Source organism: Rana temporaria, chromosome 5 (genome assembly GCF_905171775.1).
Source record: "Rana temporaria chromosome 5, aRanTem1.1, whole genome shotgun sequence".
NCBI classification, from domain to species: Eukaryota; Metazoa; Chordata; class Amphibia; order Anura; family Ranidae; genus Rana; species Rana temporaria.
This window is the reverse complement of record NC_053493.1, coordinates 366,302,440-366,323,037: the sequence shown is the minus strand read 5'-3', so window position 1 is coordinate 366,323,037 and position 20,598 is coordinate 366,302,440. Positions and strand designations below refer to the sequence as shown.

At 43.0% G+C, this 20,598-nt stretch overlaps 1 protein-coding gene across 1 annotated transcript in view; it reads right to left on the bottom strand.

The window, feature by feature from the left end:
- Nucleotides 1-20,598, bottom strand: part of VPS13B (vacuolar protein sorting 13 homolog B) — a 1,252,356-nt gene that overhangs the window by 31,661 nt on the left and 1,200,097 nt on the right. Inside the window, 1 exon segment of the mRNA XM_040354774.1 lies at nt 1,501-1,677. Within this exon segment, the coding sequence (XP_040210708.1) occupies nt 1,501-1,677 (177 nt within the window).

Below are 20,598 nucleotides of genomic sequence, written 5' to 3'. Positions count from 1 at the left end.
GGCAGCGGCTGGGGAGAGGAGGAGTGTCAACTCAGACCACTGAAAAGGTAAGTATATAAACGCTTCTTTTACAGGTGGCCTTCTGGATAAAAGTGACCCTGTTGTGACTGGGTCACTTTAAACTACAATCTGACTCATGTAAACAAGGTTTAAATTAGATAATATCCATCACATCAACTTTCCTTCCAGCAGACGGAGTGCTAAATATTTGCTCTCTTGGAAGGCTCCAGACTCCACTGGTATCCAACTCACAGAGTGTGTCAGACAGACAGCAACATTTTCAAGTAAATTAATTTGTTTATAGCTAAAAATGTAATGATAAACTACAGTTCTAGAATACAGGCTCCAGCAGATGCTTGTAGTTCTATGTAAAGCACCATGGAATATACATTATATAAATACAATTGACATAGGGCTCTCAGTAACTTCACGAGAAGATTTTCTTAACAGGGTCACAGTATACACCTACAGTATTTGTTTTCAGCAAAGCTTAACATTTATCAATTAAAGTGGAACTACAGGCAAAACTTTTTTTTTTTAATTTGGACAGAGTTAAGCCCTGTACACACGGGCCAGAATCTCGTCAGGAAAAAACCCTTGTTTTTCCTGACGAGATTCTCGGCAAGAATCTCTTGCCGCCCGAGTGTACAGACTCTCCTTTCAAAAGAACCACGGTTCTCTTGAAAGGCAAGAACGCAGTGACGTCATCGCGTACGACGGGCTCGTCACATTCGATGCTTTCGCCGCAAACTTGCTGCACCCTACCTATGCCTAGGAAGCTACCGCAAATGCGTCAAAGTCATTTCGAGCATGCACGGGTTTCCACGGCGACAGGTAAGTATACACACTCTTGGGTTTCTCTGCAGGAAAACTGCTCTCTATCTCACAACGAGAAAAATAGAGAACATGTTCTCTATTTTTCTCGTCTAGATTCTGGGCAGTTTTCTTGTCGTGAAAACCTGAAAGCCTCGTACACACGCTCGGTATACTCGGTATTTCTTGCTGGTTCTTGCCGAGTAAACCGAGCGTGTGTACGAGGCTTAAGGGATGATTATAACTCCTGTCAGATTTTTTTTTTTGCCATCTGTGTCCTATTGTGGAGATTTCCTTCACTTCATGTCCCTTAGCCAAACAGGAAGCGAGAGAAAACTCAGAAAATTAAGGGAATTTCTTGGGGACCCCCAGGGCACCATAAACTAGTGTCCCCAAAGGAATATTTCCCCTCTATTACATTTCTGGGACAACCTAACATTTGGGTTTTTCCTTTTACTCTCAATGAAACAGTAAACAGGACAAATGGAGAAGGTAACTCTCCTTAATGAGTGCAAAGACAACAATAAAAACTGACAGGTGTTCTATTCCCTCTTCTCTCCATCCAAAACTAAAAAACAGTTTTGCCTTTAGTTATACTTTAAAAGAGTTTCCTGAGCTCCAGTCAGTGAATTTGTCTAGGCTGAGATGAGGCTTGTCAGGTGTAATAATACAGTAAATCTTATGTACCTTTTGAAATGTGCTTGACAAAGGATGTGGTTCCTCTGGAAACTCCACTCACAAAGGCTCCAGGTCCACGGGTGAGGCCTTCATAGGGGAGACGTAAGAAGTCAGCTATACCATTCCCAATACTTCTCACCAGACTGGCTGGGCTTCCTAGAATTTCCAGAGATCCGACGACCCAACCTAAAAACAGAAGAAGATGCTTATTCCTGTAAACAGTGCATGTGCTACTGCTAGGCAGTCAACATTTTCATGGTCCCCTGTATCAAACAGTATTCCAGAAGATCTACTTTACATCAGACAAAATTAAAGAAAAAAAAAGGAATGGACACAAATACGGCACTTATATAATTTAGAGGGATAATTTCCCTAAGCAAATATTTGATTTGTACCTGTAGGGTCAGTTATGGCAGGATTAGCAGGAACATTATTATGCCCACGCACATATATTATTGCTGTGTATAACTTGTAATCATTAACATATACTATCACTAGACTTTACTACTCAACTACAAGTGTCGTATTCCTCCAACACTGGCACAATTATCTCAACTGCTCAGTACTGATCCCACTTGGGGTGATTGTAGCTGTATTAGTGCACTTGCGACACAAACAATTCAGTACTGTCCATGATACTTTTTTATTTGCACGAACATATCATTTTTCAGGGTACTTCCGCTTCTTAAAGGTCCAAGCTAACTAATAGTACTGCTTGGACCTTGAAGAAGGGGGAAAAAAAACAAAAGTTTGTCCTGAAAAATTGTATGTTAGTGCAAATAAAGTATCACGGACAGTACTCACTTGTTACTCACTTGTTACTGATCCCTCCAAACTTAAATAATTGACACTGCAGTGCTTGCCTTATTAAATCGTATAAGAATCTGGAATTTGTGGATAGCGTTCTTCCGCAGTACAAGGTTCAGATGTACCTATTAAAGGGTTAAGGCTGCTACACTTGAATGAGAATTTTTTTTCTTTTTTTTTGTTGAACAAAAAAGTGAACCGTGAAATCACAGCACACAAAGAAGTGAACAAGGGTATAGAAATGAGAAAGATTGCCATCATCAACAAAACAGGTGTCCTGACGCCAACATCCCAATTGTCTAGGAAAAAAAAAAAATATCCCCCTTGGGAATGGGCCAATTCAAGCCTCTAGACAAATTCCTTACTTGAAGGGCATTCCCTGGTACCCCAAAGCTTGCAGTCTGTGTACAGGGAGTGCAGATTATTAAGCAAATGAGTATTTTGACCACATCATCCTCTTTATGCATGTTGTCTTACTCCAAGCTGTATAGGCTTGAAAGCCTACTACCAATTAAGCATATTAGGTGATGTACATCTCTGTAATGAGAAGGGTGATGGTCTAATGACATCAACACCCTATATCAGGTGTGCATAATTATTAGTCAACTTCCTTTCCTTTGCAAAATGGGTCAAAAGAAGGACTTGACAGGCTCAGAAAAGTAAAAAATAGTGAGATATCTTGCAGAGGGATGCAGCACTCTTAAAATTGCAAAGCTTCTGAAGCGTGATCATCGAACAATCAAGCGTTTCATTCAAAATAGTCAACAGGGTTGCAAGAAGCGTGTGGAAAAACCAAGGCGCAAAATAACTGCCCATGAACTGAGAAAGTCAAGCGTGCAGCTGCAAGATGCCACTTGCCACCAGTTTGGCCATATTTCAGAGCTGCAACATCACGGGAGTGCCAAAAGCACAAGGTGTGCAATACTCAGAGGACATGGCCAAGGTAAGAAAGGCTGAAAAACGACCACCACTGAACAAGACACACAAGCTGAAACGTCAAGACTGGGCCAAGAAATATCTCAAGACTGATTTTTCTAAGGTTTTATGGACTGATGAAATGAGAGTGAGTCTTGATGGGCCAGATGGATGGGCCCGTGGCTGGATTGGTAAAGGGCAGAGAGCTCCAGTCCGACTCAGACGCCAGCAAGGTGGAGGTGTAGTACTGGTTTGGGCTGGTATCATCAAAGATGAGCTTGTGGGGCCTTTTCGGGTTGAGGATGGAGTCAAACTCAACTCCCAGTCCTACTGCCAGTTTCTGGAAGACACCTTCTTCAAGCAGTGGTACAGGAAGAAGTCTGCATCCTTCAAGAAAAACATGATTTTCATGCAGGACAATGCTCCATCACACGCGTCCAAGTACTCCACAGCATGGCTGGCAAGAAAGGGTATAAAAGAAGAAAAACTAATGACATGGCATCCTTGTTCACCTGATCTGAACCCCATTGAGAACCTGTGGTCCATCATCAAATGTGAGATTTACAAGGAGGGAAAACAGTTACACCTCTCTGAACAGTGTCTGGGAGGCTGTGGTTGCTCCTGCACGCAATGTAATGGTGAACAGATCAAAACACTGACAGAATCCATGGATGGCAGGCTTTTGAGTGTCCTTGCAAAGAAAGGTGGCTATATTGGTCACTGAATTTGTTTTTGTTTTGTTTTTGAATGTCAGAAATGTATATTTGTGAATGTTGAGATGTTATATTGGTTTCACTGGTAAAAATAAATAATTGAAATGGGTATATATTTTTTTTTGTTAAGTTGCCTAATAATTATGCACAGTAATAGTCACCTGCACACACAGATATCCCCCTAAAATAGCTAAAACTAAAAACAAACTAAAAACTACTTCCAAAAATATTCAGCTTTGATATTTATGAGTTTTTTGGTTCATGAGAACATGGTTGTTGTTCAATAATAAAATTAATCCTCAAAAATACAACTTGCCTAATAATTCTGCACTCCCTGTAGTGTCTCGTCCGTCACGGCTCTGCAAATTGAATTGGCCCACCCTGGCCATGGACAAAGCCATATGAGCTACAAACTAAACAATACTGAAGGTACATTGTCTGTGATGATTCATATCTGTGGCGCCAAGGGCAGACTGACCATTCGGGCACTGTCCGGGGGCCCTGTGGTGGGAGAGCCTGGGCCAGCTCTGTCTGCCCCTGGAGGTGCCGCAGCAGCGCAGCTTATCATACAAAAAAATTATACCCCCAAGGAAGTGCCAGTAAACCATTAAATCCCGCCCGGCTATATGAGAGGTTTAGAGGTGTGAGCTCCGTAGAGGCAACTTTGACCTCGGAGGCAGCCATTTCTCCATCTTTGTCTGTCCGGCTCTGCTTTTGGCAACTGACCATTTATGGGTTTCTTATTTTTAAGTGCATGATCACACAATATGCTAAATGAGTTTTTATATGAATACAGATCTCCTTGTTATTATCCCTAAAGAAAGGCATTTAAAGCCATAAATGTGTCAGGTACTTTGGAGAATTCTAAGTATCTGTATGTGTATCAACATTACTCAATTTTGATATTTATGTATTTGTCTTTGCACAGACAAGATTTTATTGTTATTGCCATGTTCAAACTTCATTTGTAATATCAGTGGTCATATGTTTCATAACTCAACCCTGAATCACAAAATAAGGTTTGCAGAAATCCCATGAGCAGAGTAATCAGGTCTATGGAATCTGGCTACTTTATAACCACACTTTGTTTTCAGGTGCGATGACAAACTTTTTGCATGAAATGAGAATACAATATACTTCCTACCCACTCAACAAAACTTTGCTGTGCCCAGAAGTACCCAAAGCTGGTTAGCAGTTCTGTTTTGTTTTTTACATACTTTCAAAAAACCTCATTAGAAATCAGTGCAGAGCATGTCCTGATTTGACACTCACCACAAGACAGCATTTTGCTTGGATGTATCTATTTATTTCAACACTGACTCTGACCTCATGTTTTTATTATCCCCTGTTCTGCCCCTAAACTGGTTGACAGCTCATCACTGTGTGTCAGAGATGAGGAATGTGAGACAGCGGCATCCAAAATCTCCGCTATGACAAGCACCAGACCACCGTACAGGGAAACTGGATGCACTACTAAAGGTCATTTGTACGTGGTGAAATCAACTTACCGCTTCACTTTTGGGAATCAAATCATCGGTTGTTTACATCAACTGTTTACATGACAACTGGCCAAAATGTTGTTTCACCCCGAGATTGACACTTTCTCTCTAGCTGCACTATGATCACATTTTGGCACGGTGAAGTGCGATATCTTTATGATCTAAAAACCCCAGTCTTTGCCGCCATGTCATCTGTTGCCTAACTACGGATTGCAAATATCCACCCTGAACCCCAACAAAGTAACTCGGTGCTGGAGGTTTTTGGAAACTCTAAGCTGTACACAGAGTTGGTCTTATGTAAAACCATGTGAAGAGAAGAGCTGGAAGTGTTGTGTGCAGGAATTTTGTTCCCTGGAGTTTTTCAGCTATCAGCTAGCTGGCCAGGCTGCGGAATGAACGTTAGACTGTCCTCATTTACAATTATGATACACAGAGATAGGTTACTGAACTTAAAATGATCCTTGTAATTCATTTAAAAAACATCTTTTACATCACTTACTCTGCTCTTTGTTGTAAGCAGTGTATCTGAGCAAGAAAAGTACAACACTAACACACTTGGGCCCCTTTCACACGGACGTGTTCGGGTACGGACTCCGCTTTACTCAGCAGGGATCGCTCCATTGATCCCCACTGAGCAGGCGGATGACAAGTCCGTCTCTGAACACTGTGCAAGGATGGAACTGTCAGAGCCCCGCTCTCCTCTATTGGGGATCGGATGAAAAAGGACTGCCTGTCCGTTTTCAACCGATCCGCCAGACGGATGGAAAATAGGGTTTCCATCCATCTGAATTTAGCGGATCGGATGTCAGCTGACATGTCAGCTGACATCCATCGCTCTATAGACCTGCTTGGAGCGTGCGTTCAGGTCCGCCTAAAAAAAATTGACAGGTGGACACTCACCGGCCACTTTATTAAATACACCTTGCTAGTACCGGGTTGGACCCCCTTTTTCCTCCAGAACTGCCTTAAAGCGGATGTCTGCTGAAAAATAAATATTAAAAGCCAGCAGCTACAAATACTGAAGCTGCTGACTTTTAATATTAGGACACTTACCTGTCCTGGAGTCCAGCACCGTCCGCAGCTAAGGACGAGCTCGTCACTCACGCTGCCCCCCCGGTGAAGGAACCAGGAAGTGAAGCGCTATGCCTGCCGATTGGCTCCCGTTGTGTACTGGGAGCCGAGTGTTCCCAGAACACAACGGGGGACGGGAGGCAACGTCATGCCCGCAGTCATGCCCGCAGTCTGCCTGAGACTGTGTTGCCGGAAGTGGGTGCAAACCACCACCCTCCCCCTGAAAGGTGTCAAATGTGACACCGGAGGGCAGGAGGCTTCCGATCTGTGGGAATTTAGGGTGGAGCTCCGCTTTAATTCTTCGTGGCATAGATTCAACAAGGTGTTGGAAATATTCCTCAGAGATTTTGGACCATATTGACATGATAACATCACACAGTTGCTGCAGATATGTCGGCTGCACATCCATAATGCAGATCTCCTATTCTACCACATCCCAAAGGTGCTCTATTGGATCGCAATCTGGTGACTGTCGAGGCCATTGCTGTACAATGACCTCATTGTCATGTTGAAGAAACCAGTGATGAGATGATTGGAGCTTTGTGACATGGTGCATTATCCGTCAGAAGATGGGGACACTGTAGTTATAAAGAGATGGACATGGTCAGCAACAATACTCAGGTAGGTCGTTGGCACTTAAACAATGCTCAATTGGTACTAAGGAGCCCAAATATTGCCCAACACTATTACACCACTACCACCAGCCTGAACAGTTAATACAAGGCAGGCTGGATCCATGCTTTCATGTTGTTTATGCCAAATTCTGACCTACCATCTGAATGTTGCTGCTGAAATCGAGACTCATCAGACCAGGCAACATTTTTCCAATCTTCTACTGTCCAATTTTGGTGAGTATGTGCAAATTGTAGCCTCAGTTTCCTGTTCTTAGCTGACAGGAGTGGCACCCAGTGTGGTCTTCTGCTGCTGTAGCCCATCTGCTTCAAGGTTCAATGTGTTGTGCGTTCAGAGATGTTATTCTGCATAACTTGGTTTTAACTAGTGGTTATTTAAATTACTGTCGCCTTTTTTATAATCTCAAATCTCTGCTCATTCTCCTCTGACAACAACAAGGCATTTTTCTCCAAACAACTGCTGTTCACTGGACATTTTCTCTTTTTTGGAATATTCTCTGTAAACCCTAAAGATGATTGTGTGTGAAAATCCCAGTAGATCAGCAGTTTTTTAAATACTCTTACACCAACAACCATGCCATGTTCAAAGTCCCGTAAATCCCCTTTTTTCCCCATTCTGATGCTTGGTTTGAACTTCAGCAAGTCGTCTTCACCACATCTAGATGCCTAAATATGTTTAGTTGCTACCATGTGATTGGCTGATTAGCAATTTGTGTTACCAGGCAATTGAACAGGTACCTAATAAAATGGTCGGTGAGTGTATTTAAAGCTGCACTCCAGGCACACTGCTAAAATACATAGGAGAGCCAATTTACCTTCCAGATGATTTATGTTTCTGTACATTCCCATCACATAGCGCAGCCAGGCAGATGACACCCCTATCTAGAGTCTTAAGGTTTTTCACCACAATGCATTCTATGCTGCAGCTGTCCCCCAGACCCCCCCCCCCCCAGTGATTGGCGACCGCTGCTGTCAATTAAATCCGGTGTCATGGAAGCAGGGGGCGGGGCTGAGTCCTGTTATCTGTGTCAATGGAGGCAGCAGCGGGACTCCGGAGCGAGCATGCATGGGTGACCCCAGGGAAAGCTGCACCCAATGAAGAGGAGGAGCCAGAAAAAGAGGATTGGGGCTTCTCTGTGCAAAACCATTGCACAGCGCAGGTAAGTATACCATGTTTGTTATTTTTATTTTAAAAAAATACAGCTTTAAAACCACTTGAAGCCGGTGTCATGAACATTGCCTCAGATTTCCCATTTCATGTTGGCTCCTTTCTCTTGCAGAGCCCCTATTGAGCTATTAGACTAGAGTGTTCCCCACATTGTGTGCAACAATATTAACACACAGCCCCATATCTTAGGATGGCAAGGCACTCCCTTGCTGCTTCCCCCACCCTTACCTGCTCCAAGCTAAGAAGCACTTTGTGTGCATCCAGCAGGAAACACTAACATAATCGCCAGTGTGAATACTGCCTCAAGAGAGGATGTCTAAGACTTGGAACTATAGCTATCCACACACACCGCTCAATTTCCCTGTTAATCTCTAAACAGCATGGATAGATGAGTCTCCCCTGCTGGCCATGGTGTTCAGCACTTGCGCTTGCCTAAATATAGTATCTCTGATTCCTGCCACTACTATTCGTACCAGCCCTAATCACCGCTCATGGGTGTCTGCTCATAGGGTTAAGGGGGGGCGAGTGACCCCCCCTGGAATCGGCAAGGGTCTGCCATGCTCGCATCTGTAGCTGTGCTGACTCTCTCTGTGTTTGTGCAGTCAGCTCCACAGCTGTTGCAAGATCAGTGTCACGGAGCTTACAGAGCTCTTTACTGCCACCTCTGGCCGCTTCCTGTATGTGCGCCCTCGTGTTTGCTTTTCTGCCTGTAATGTATTTTCAAAGGGACATGTGGAAACAGGACTTGGGAGAAGGAAGACCACCGTGACCTTACAAGTGGGGGCTGTGAGTACAAGTGAAGGGAGGAGGCTGTTTGTGTACAGGGGGGGGGGCTGACATAAATGCCGATGAGGGGGGCAGCTGAGTGCATACAGGTATGATCAGTGAAGGGGGGTTGTCAGATATAGGAAAGATCATATCATCTGTCCTGTCCTGTATACAGCTATATACACCCATCTTCCTTCCTGTATTCCTCCATCATCACTGACTGCAGATATACATCATCTGTCCTGTATATAGAGCTGTATATACCCACCTTCCTTCCTCTATATACCAATACCATCCACCCCTTCTATATACACATACTGTACACCCTCTGTATTGTACATTTGATCAGCACAGTGAGGCTGCATATCATGGGCACATGCCTGCGCTTTATGGGATAATGACTAAGCCCCTCCCCTTCATGACATTGTCAAAGAAGCGGCGCATAGGTGACCGTAAAATTATGCCCCCCCCCCGTCACCGTTGTGAATGTAGTCTTACTCCAGAGGCCAAAATTTGAAGCAGTGGAGTGCGGCAATTAAAGTAGATGTGAACCCTAATGGACCAGGTCTTAACATTCACTAATTGTAATAACGTTTTTTTGATTTGGTCTCCCTCCTCAGTAAATGACTCATGATAGAAGTGTGTGCATGGGATGTAAAGCATCTAAAGGTTCTTTATAGTTCAGGAATCTTTCTCATTTGTTGGTCTGTACTGTACCATTAGTTTGTACTAAAATAATTGTATAAAACAAGTGTCGGGGCTAGTACAAAAAAAATCTATATTCAAGTGTGCCTATGGCAGAATAATATCTTAATGCATCCTTGACTACGATACAATTTACTTGATTATAATGGAATGAATGGCACATCAAGGACCACAAGCTTTCTGGGCATAATGAGGCCTAAAACAGGAGCGTAGTCCTGCACTTCCATTCCTGGCATCTTGCAAGAGCTCCTGACCACAGAGAATTTCCTGCACTGCACAAGTCTTTAATGGGCAGTTTTAGTCCAGAAAATTAGAGGTACTGTATACCCTCCATCAGAAATGGCAGCACAGGGACAGCTTCACTGAGAGCTGATATAGCTATGCCTTGGCTGAGAACCAGTCATGAAACTGCATTTGAATTTGCATCTCCAAATTTTAAAAAGGTCAACAATTTTTGGGTTTTCAGGCTTGTAACAGTAGAGGGACTAAAATACAACGGACACAAATTTTTTTATTTCTTCTTCTTCAAAAGAGAGAAGCATAATTTTTTTAAAGGAAGTGAACACTTCCAGGAATATCAGAACCTTCACTATGCAAAGAGTTCTGTCCTCTCCTCCTTTTTGCCAGTGTTATCATGCCCTTTACTATTTGTTGTCATGTGACCATTAAGGGTTATGGGGTCTGATCTTATAATTGCATTACTAAGGCTAGCCAGGAAACTAGGGTCGGAGCATAATAAATTAGTAAAGACTATAATATTATAGTGAATAAAATTATAATAATGAGCTACAATCAACCCTTGCTGCTATACAGTGCACAACGTGTATAAATGTGAATATTGGTGCAATGATACCAAATATATACACATAAAAGAGGATGAGGTACCAAAAACCTGATAAAGTGCAACAGTGCCAATAAAAAGTATAACAGTGCCAAAAAAACAATAAAAAGCAGCAAAAAAACAATTCACAGTCCGTGCATCTAGACTGAATCAATGGAAATCCTATGATGTGCTCAATCCTTCACAGCGCTTCCTGCCACAGTCTAAGGCTGACACTTGTTACTTCAGAAAAACACAGCTCATGAGGGAAAAAAGGAAAATGCTCATGGTGCAGTATTGTAACAAAACAGAGAGAACGAGGACTGCAGCCATGTATTCACACTCACGAATCCCTGGACAGAAAACACAAGCAGCCTCTGATACAGCTCAGTGCGGCGATCTCCTCATGCGGATCTAGCTCCATCGATCGTGTATAAGAAAGAACCGGGACGGCCGCACTCCAGAAATAAAAATGTAATAATTTTTTGGAGTGCGGCCGTCCCGGTTCTTTCTTATACATTTTTGCATACTATTGCAGTGCCTGCACCCAAGTGTTTGGACTCCACTTTGCAGTTCTCTGGGACCTCTGAGCGGTAAACTTTCTTTCCTTAGACTGTGGCAGGAAGCGCTGTGAAGGATTGAGCACATCATAGGATTTCCATTGATTCAGTCTAGATGCACGGACTGTGATTTGTTTTTTTGCTGCTTTTTATTGTTTTTTGGCACAGTTATACTTTTTATTGGCGCTGTTGCACTTTATCAGGTTTTTGGCACCTCATCCTCATTTATGTGTATATATTATGCATCAATATTCACATTTATACACGTTGTGCACTGTATAGCAGCAAGGGATGATTGTAGCGCATTATTACAATTTTATTTACTTTTTTATGTATGCAGCTATATCATTTGGTTATTTTTGTAGTTTTTTCCTTTTGTATTTATTTTAGTAGCGCTGTAGTACCTTCATATCTTTAAATATAATATTATAACCCCTAATAATTGTCCTAGGAGTAATTCCTTCTACCCCCTACACCCACGATCCAACCCATAATAACATCTCAATTGCTTTGGCACTGCTAACATATATATATATATATATATATATATATATTACATTCACAACCGTCCCTGCCCTTAAGGATCTTACAATTTAAGGCCCCTTTTACACGGTGCCACCGCTAAGTGGAATCCTCTTGCTCAGCAGGGGATCTCTCTGCTGATCCCCACTGAGCAGGCAGATGACAGGTCTGTGTCAACTATGCTATCTCCTCTATGGGGCAATTGGATGGAAACGGACCACCTGTCCATTTCCATCCAAAGCCATCTGATCTGCTGTACAGATGGAAAATATGACCACCATCTGTCTTTTTTTTGGCGGACTGCATTGTTCTCCGTAGAGGACAATGCAGGGTCCAATCAGGTCCGCCTCAAAAACGGACAGGCAGACCTGATTGGACAGCCCATGTGAAAGGGGCCTAAGGTTCCTAAATCACATTCATACAGTTGTGCTCATAAGTTTACATACCCTGGCAGAATTTATGATTTCTTGGCCATTTTTCAGGAAATATGAATGTTAATACAAAAACTTTTCTTTCACCCATGGTTAGTGTGTGAAAGTTGGTCTACCTGACCATGGTTTGGTTTCAACAGAACCCCTCATTTTCCCCTTCTTGATTAGAGTTTGAACACTGCTGATTGGCATTCTCAATATCTTGGATATCTTTTTATATCCTTTTACTGTTTTATACAGTTCAACTAACTTTTTCCGCAGATCCTTTGACAATTCTTTTGCTTTCCCCATGACTCAGAATCCAAAAATGTCAGTGCAGCACTGGATGAAATATGCAAGGGTCTGTTAGGAGTCCAGAAACTCATTGATGTTTTATACACACAAACTAATTACAAGCAAACAGATCACAGGTGAGGATGGTACCCTTTTAAATAGCCATTCAAACCGCTTTGTGATAACTTGTGTGCATGTTACCAGGCCAAAATCATGTAAACTTTTGATCAGGGTCATTTGTGTAGTTTCTGTTGCCATTATGATTTAAAAGGAGTAAACACAGTTGATTGATAAAAAATGGCTTCAGACAAACACTAACCATGAGTGAAAGAAATGTTTTTGTGTTATCATTCATATTCTCTGAAAAATGGCCAAGAAATTATAAATTCTGCCAGGGTATGTAAACTTATGAGCACAACTGTACATACACATACGAGGGTCAATTTAAAAAGCAGCCAATTAACCTACTAGCAGTGTGGCAGGAAACCGGAGTACCTGGAGGAAACCCACACGGGCACAGGGAGAACATGCATTAAACTTATTTGAATGTGTATATATCCAGTCCTTGACAGGCAGCGCTTGCTTGCATTACAAAGCAAAAGGGAATTCCAGGTTACTGACAAAAGGGAGCTGGGTAGACTACTGCATTACGACAATGCTTGTATGTAAAACAAACCAGGTAGTCTGTGCTCCTTGTGTGCACCTCGAAGATTACTTTTCAGTTTGGACGAAAGTTGTACCTTTAAGCAAGGATAATTGTTCAGGCCAAAGTTTTGCTAAGTACAATCCCAGCACTGAGCAGACCTTTGCTATAAGAAATATATTTTTTCCCCGAGAAACCCTAATTTTTCATTGCCAAACAACTGTTTTATTTCATCTCCATTTGTGTAGAAGGGTGACATCCTGCTGCTGATTAGATCTCCTACCAGCCCTTGCTGCAGATTGGTTTTGGCAGGGTCACCATAGGACAGCTAAAACCATATGACTGGTGGATGCTTAGTGGTAGAACTAGTCTCCACCGCTCATTATATCTCTGTTTGTGCTATAGGTTATATCAGCCCCTCACAAGGCGTTTTTCACACATGTTCCAAGAGCTGAAGTGTCTATTAGGCAGCAGAGGAATGCAGTGTATCTGTTTTAGCTTTCTACTTAACCAGTGTATTAGACAATTACGCCTCATTAAGGAACTGGCATGCACACACATCTGCTTTGTCTCAGCAGTGCTAACCATTGCCATGTCCTGCAGAGACTTCTACATTGTGATCTTTTCTTCTGAAGAGCAGACAAAACCGTTAGATGCAATGATCTCAGGAAGGAGAAATACATTAATGTACCGCTGTTACACGGGTTACAAATGGCTTTACGTTTCTTTGACACTTTTTCATTACGGCCATAGATGTTCCTATGAAACTTCATACATTGAGCTAAACAGAGGGACCAAGTAGCTGTCACAGATGTTTTAAAGTAACGCTATAGGTTAGAGACGTGCGATCAAACGCCAGAGCCTGTTCGCTGGTCTCCAGCCGTGGATCAATGACAACCACACAGCTGCGCTGTGCAGGCTTACAAATGTAACCGGAGAGATGTTAGAGCAAAGTTATTCTGATCGAGGATCAACACTAAGCAACAAGTAAAATCAATCTGTAAACTGCTAATTCTGTCCAGGAAATATCATAACTGTGCTTAAGTCAGAAGGTCTGCTCAATGTACCTTTAAAGTGAACCTGGCAGGGTTCACAAACGTTTAAACTGACCATACGTTTGAAAAAGTGCAGGCACAACAAATGCAATCCTTGACTGCATACCTGGGGAAGCAACCTATTCTGACTGCACATACTGAATAGAGGCCTCAACCTGAGCTCTGACTAATCAGCTGCACTAGACTCTGCGAGGGCACTGCTTAGTCCTCATAATTGGCCACTGGTGCACTTTGACTTGTAGGTGAAGGAAGGGACAAAACTTTAAAGTCATACCAAAGGAGAGGCCTCTCTTTAGCGTGCATTCAGGATAAGCTGGCTCGTTGGGTGCCTAGTAAAGAGCTATGTTTAAAAACTTTAGCTGCATTGTCAGTTTACTTTAAACACGTTGACAGGTTCACTTTAAACTGTTGGGCAAGATTCAGCAGGGACCAGTACCCAGGATAGCCTGGGTACTGGCTATGGAAAAAGAAGCTCCAAATGGTGCAGGTCAACCAAAAAATGATTTTGTTTGCAAAACCATTTTTTGGTTGACATGCACCATTTGGAGCTTCTTTTTCCATATTTTTTTTCCGTTGGTGTCCATGAGGAATTACCCCCCGGTGTGTATCCAGTCTGACCTGACCCTAAGGGGCTTTACTGTATCCATGGTATTTGTCAGCTGAGAACTGGGGATTCCACACTTTGATCCATCTGGACCGTCTTTTATATTCAACAGTGGATCCAGACTATCTAGGATCCTAAGCCCGTATGACCCACTGTCGTAAGGCATGTGTGTCCACCCCAGCTGGTAAGAGTACCTCATTCATTTATCTCAGAAGAGTATTAACCACATCCCTACCGCGTCATTGTGAAATGACGGCGGCAGGAACCCCTCCTCGATCCGGGTGGACGTCATATGATGTCCTGCGTTCCCGGCGATCTAGGGCGCCCGCGGTGACGCTCGTGACCCGGCCGCCGGGTGCCCGCGATTGTCGGTAATCACGGCAGGAGTGTGGATCTGTGTGTGTAAACACACAGATCCACCTCCTGTCAGCGGTGAGGAGACCAATGTGTGTTCCCAGTACAGAGGAACACACATTGGTCTCCTCCACTTGAGAGTCCCCTCCCCCCTACAGTTATAACACATCTTAGGGCACATATTAACCCCTTCCAATGCACCCTAGTGGTTAACCCCTTCCCTGCCAGTCACATTTACACAGTAATCAATGCATATTTATAGCATTAATCGCTGTATAAATGTGAATGGTCCCAAAAACGTGTCAAAAATGTCCGATGTGTTCGCTGCAATGTCACGGTGACAGTAAAAAAAAAAATCGCAAATCGCCGCCAATACTAGTAAAAAAATTAATAAAATAAAAATGCCATAAATCTATCACCTATTTTGTAGACGCTATAACTTTTGCGCAAACCAATCAATATATGATTATTGCGATTTTTTTACCAAAAATATGTAGAAGAATACGTATCGGCCTAAACTGAGGAAAAAAAAATGTTTTTTTTTAAAAAAATTGTGATATTTATTAAATAAAAAAGTAAAAAATAGTGTTTTTTTTTTTAAATTGTCGCTCTTCTTTTGTTTATAGCGCAACAAATAAAAACCGCAGAGATGATCAAATACCACCAAAAGAAAGCTCTATTTGTGGGAACAATTTGATAAAAAAAATTGTTTGGGTACAGTGTAGCACGACCACGCAATTGTCATTCAAAGTGCGACAGTGCTGAAAGCTGAAAATTGGCTTGGGCAAAAAGGTGCGTAAGTGCCCGGTATGGAAGTGGTTAAAAGTGACCACAGGCAGCTCTTTCCTTCATCTCTACTATTTGGTGTCACCCCAATAGGAAGATACTTCACTTGTTTTCTTCTTTTTGTGGACACTATCCTACACTGTATTTGTTTTAACAGGGCTTGGCGTCAAGGCCCACCCACTGAGAGGCCGCATATATGCATACGGCCGCCGCCAAGAGGTTAAAAAGCAATTACTGATTAGACCACTAGTGAATGCTTGGTGAATGCCATACTCACTGCTTTAAAATATACCCCCTAGAAATCAAATGTAAGTTTCCAGGAAAACAAGGATGTATTTTATTTAGATCTTGATCCACATTTAAAATTTAGGACAATCTGGAGTAGGGATGAGCCGAACACCTTCCCGGTTCGGTTTGCACCAGAACATGCGAACAGACAACAAATTTGTGCGAACATGCGAACACTGTTAAAGTCTATGGGACACGAACATGAAAAATCACAAGTGTTAATTTTAAAGGCTTATATGCAAGTTATGGCTGGGGACACGGGTACAGCCCCAGGGGACATGTATCAATGCAAAAAAATGTTTTTAAAACGTCATTTTTTTAGGAGCAGTAATTTTAATAATGCTTAAACTGAAACAGCTAAAAGTTAGATTCCTTTAAATATCATGGCTGGGGAGTCCCCTTAGTCTGCGGCGCATATTTCTCATGTGTTTTACTGTGTTTTACTGTGCCACAGCAAAATTACATTTCCAAAGGAAGAAATTTCATTTCAAATTGCTTGCGGCTGTAATGTCCTGCTGGATCCCGGCAATATAGATACAAATCCCCCCAAAAAATGGCATGGGCCCCCAGTCCATACCAGGCCCTTTGGATCTGATATGGATATTAAGGGGAACTCCACGCCTAAAAAACAAACAAAACCCCCCCCCCCCCAAAATCAATACCAGACCCTTATCTGAGTAAGCAGCCATAGCAGGCCACGAGCGAGCGCCCCCCCCCCCTCCTGAACCATACCAGGCCGCTTGCCCTCAACATGGGGAGGGTGCTTTGGGGTCCCCCCAAAGCACCTTGTCCCCATGTTGATTGGGACAAGAGCCTCATTCCCAAAAACCTTGGCCAGTGGTTGTGGGGGTCTGCAGGCAGGAGGCTTATCAGAATCTGGAAGCCTCCCCTATGTAAATGAGTATCGAGTACAATGTACCCCTACCCATTCATCAAAAAGTAAAAATTACAGGAGACGATTTTTGACAATTCCTTTATTAAAAAAAAAGTATCCCGCAATGTCCATCAATCTTCAATCGCAGCACCCGACGGACCTGAAAAATAGGAAAAAAAATATCTCTGCCTCAATAGGAGGCGACCCACCGACTGCTGTCTCTTGGCCATGACAGCTCTTATATATGAAAGGGCGGGGCCACCCGGTGATGTAAACAGATGGCCCCTTCTGACATCACGTGACATCAGAAGGGGCGGGGTCACCCGGTTACATCACCGGGTGGCCCCGCTCTCCCATCAAGGCAGAGCTTTTTTCTTCTTCTATTTTTCGGGCCTGGTCACCGTGATTAAAGAAGGATGGATTAACCACTTGCCGACCGCGCACCGTCGTTATACGTCCACAAGGTGGCTCTGCTGGGCGAGAGCACGTAATATGACGTCCTCTCTCCCAGCCGCCACTAGAGGGCGAGCGCGCGCCCCCCGCTCGCCCCCGACTCCCGTGCATGTGCCCGGCGGGCGCGATCGCCGCCGGGCACACGCGATCGCTCGGTACAGAGCGGGGACCGGGAGCTGTGTGTGTAAACACACAGCTCCCGGTCCTGTCAGCAGGGGAAATGCTGATCTTCGGTTCATACAATGTATGAACCGAGGATCAGTGTTTCCCCTAGTGAGGCCACCCCCCCCCCCACAGTAAGAACACACCCAGGCATACTTAACCCCTTCCCCGCCCCCTAGTGTTAACCCCTTCACTGCCAGTGGCATTTTTATAGTAATCCAATGCATTTTTATAGCACTGATCGCAGTACCGAAAAAAAAATCGCTGATCGCCGCCATTACTAGTAAAAAAAATATAATAAAAATGACATAAAAATACCCCCTATTTTGTAAACGCTATAACTTTTGCGCAAACCAATCAATAAACGCTTATTGCGATTTTTTTTTACGAAAAATATGTAGAAGAAAACGTATCGGCCTAAACTGAGGAAAAAAAATGTTTTTTTATATATTTTTGGGGGATATTTATTGTAGCAAAATGTAAAAAATATTATTTTTTTTCAAAATTGTCGCTCTATTTTTGTTTATAGCGCAAAAACTAAAAACCGCAGAGGTGATCAAATACCACCAAAAGAAAGCTCTATTTGTGGGAAAAAAAGGACGCCAATTTTGTTTGGGAGCCACGTCGCACGACCGCGCAATTGTCTGTTAAAGCGACGCAGTCCCGAATCGCAAAAAGTACTCTGGTCTTTGGGCAGCAATATGGTCCGGGGGGTAAGTGGTTAAAGAAGGAACTGTCAAAAACTGTCTCCTGTCGTTTTTACTTTTTTGACACAATTTTTTTTGGTGAATGGGAAGGAGTACCCCCTACTGTTAAAGGGGGCTTCCAGATTCCGATAAGCTCCCCACCCACAGACCCTCACAACCACCGGGCAAGGGTTGTGGGGATGAGGACCTTGTCCCCATCAACATGATGACAAGGTGCTTTGCGGTGACCCCAAAGCACCCTCCCCATGTTGAGGCCAAGTGGCCTTATATGGTTCAGGGGGGGCGCCCGCTCATCCCCTCCCCCTTTCCTGGCCTGCCATTGCTACTTCCTCGGATAAGGGTCTGGCATGGATTTTGGGGGGCCTCTACGCCATTTTTTTTTATTTAAAATCCATACGAGACCTGAAGAGCTTGGTGTTCCCCTTAACCACTTCAATACACTGTGTTATATATACTACACTGCCTGACTGAACTACTACACTGAATATCTTATCCACACTAAATGCAGATTATATATATATATATATATATATATATATATATATATATACACACACACTAGACTGTATATATATATTAAATACACTGTCCCTAATCAACCTGCCTGCCTAATCTAGCTCAGTCTATCTCCATACACAGCTGCTATGTAAGCAGCCTTATATAGTGTGGGGCATGGACTTAGTCCCCCTAAACCACGATTGGCCAAAGGCACCCTGCCTTTGGCCAATTATGGCTCTCACAACAGAGCGCGCTGTGATTGGACAAAGCATCCATGTCAGGTGCATGCTTTGGCCAATCATCAGACATTCATTCCCCTGCGATCTCGCTGTGCATTATGGGATGTTCCGTACCGCTCGAATTTGCTCTGAACACCTCATAACATTTGCTGTTCGGCGAACACCCCATGTTTGACATGAACATCAAGCTCATCCCTATTCTGGGGAAAACAAAAACCTGAAACTCTCCATGGAAATCAGTAAAAGTTGTTGGCCATACAAAAGATACACAAGGGTGTTTTACCTGGCCTTCCATGTGCACCCAAATAAAGTAATAAGATGGTGGGAATCCCCTTTAGTGGAAAACTTGTCTATGTCATGCCTGCCAGTAAGGTAATTCAAGCGGGGGGGAATAAAATGTTTAAAGTGAAAACTATTAGGAGACTGTCGGGTCTAATCAGCTTTTAGATGGAATTTCATTAATGTGTGTGAAAATCAAGGTTTAACATTAATTGGATCAGTGACCCATAACCGGGTCCTAAATGATGGTACCAAACATAATACTGTGCTAATTAAGGACATTTCTTCACCATTGATCTCCGGGTGCTGCATGCTTGTCAGGTCAGCTCCACTCACAGGGAACTTTGACATCTGTGAACTAACTCATCATCAATAGCAGCGAGGGCAAGCGTCTCACTTCATCCGTAAGACATTAGCTGGAGATTAAGAAGGCTTCCACAAATATGTTAATTAACAGACTCTGTACATGATCCTATATCAGGTGACACTACCTTTCTGTCAGCTTAAAGGGAAACGATCACATAGTATCAGTATTCATTCACTATGTAATAATAAAGGAGAACTACAGTCAGAATAAAAACGAGCAGTACATATAATATCAAGTAATGTGTATTTGTTCGTAATTCTTTTGTTTGATTGTGAGTTGCATGACTTGCATATGAGCAGTACTAATCACATACGTTTGTGGGTAGTGAGGTAGTAAAGGTTTACTGGCGAATCAGTCTACATTGCACATTATGGCTAGACAAGGGTCCTGACCACACAGAAGCAGTATAAACTCAAGGGGACCTTGTCACCATCTCATGCAAATTGTGATAAAGATGTTATGTAGATCTACTTACATTTCAAAAGTTATGATAGTCTTTGTTTGTTTTTTTAAATGCTGTACTGCAAACAATGGCTTTAATCCTCTCTTTCTGGCACTTCTGGGAGTGTCAGAGGTCTTGTGTGACAGCCTGTAGCACCCTCAGCAGCAGAGAGACCTCACTTGATCTGCAAAGACTGTCTTTGCAGATCACACAAGGATTCTCTAGCCGTTGCCAAGAGAACGTGTAAGATCAGGTCCGGGGAGAAGGTGATGTGGTATCAAGCTGGCACGGAAAGCCTTCTGAAAGTTTTAGAGGAACAGAAGATTAAAACTTCTGTTTGCAGAACACCATCAGTACAGAATGAAAAGAAGGGCACCATAACTAATGAAAAATGTTGATTCCAGTCTTCAGGACTTCTCCAGAGCCTCTCTCATCCTCTGGAATTCTCTACCTCAATCTGTCCGGCTATCTC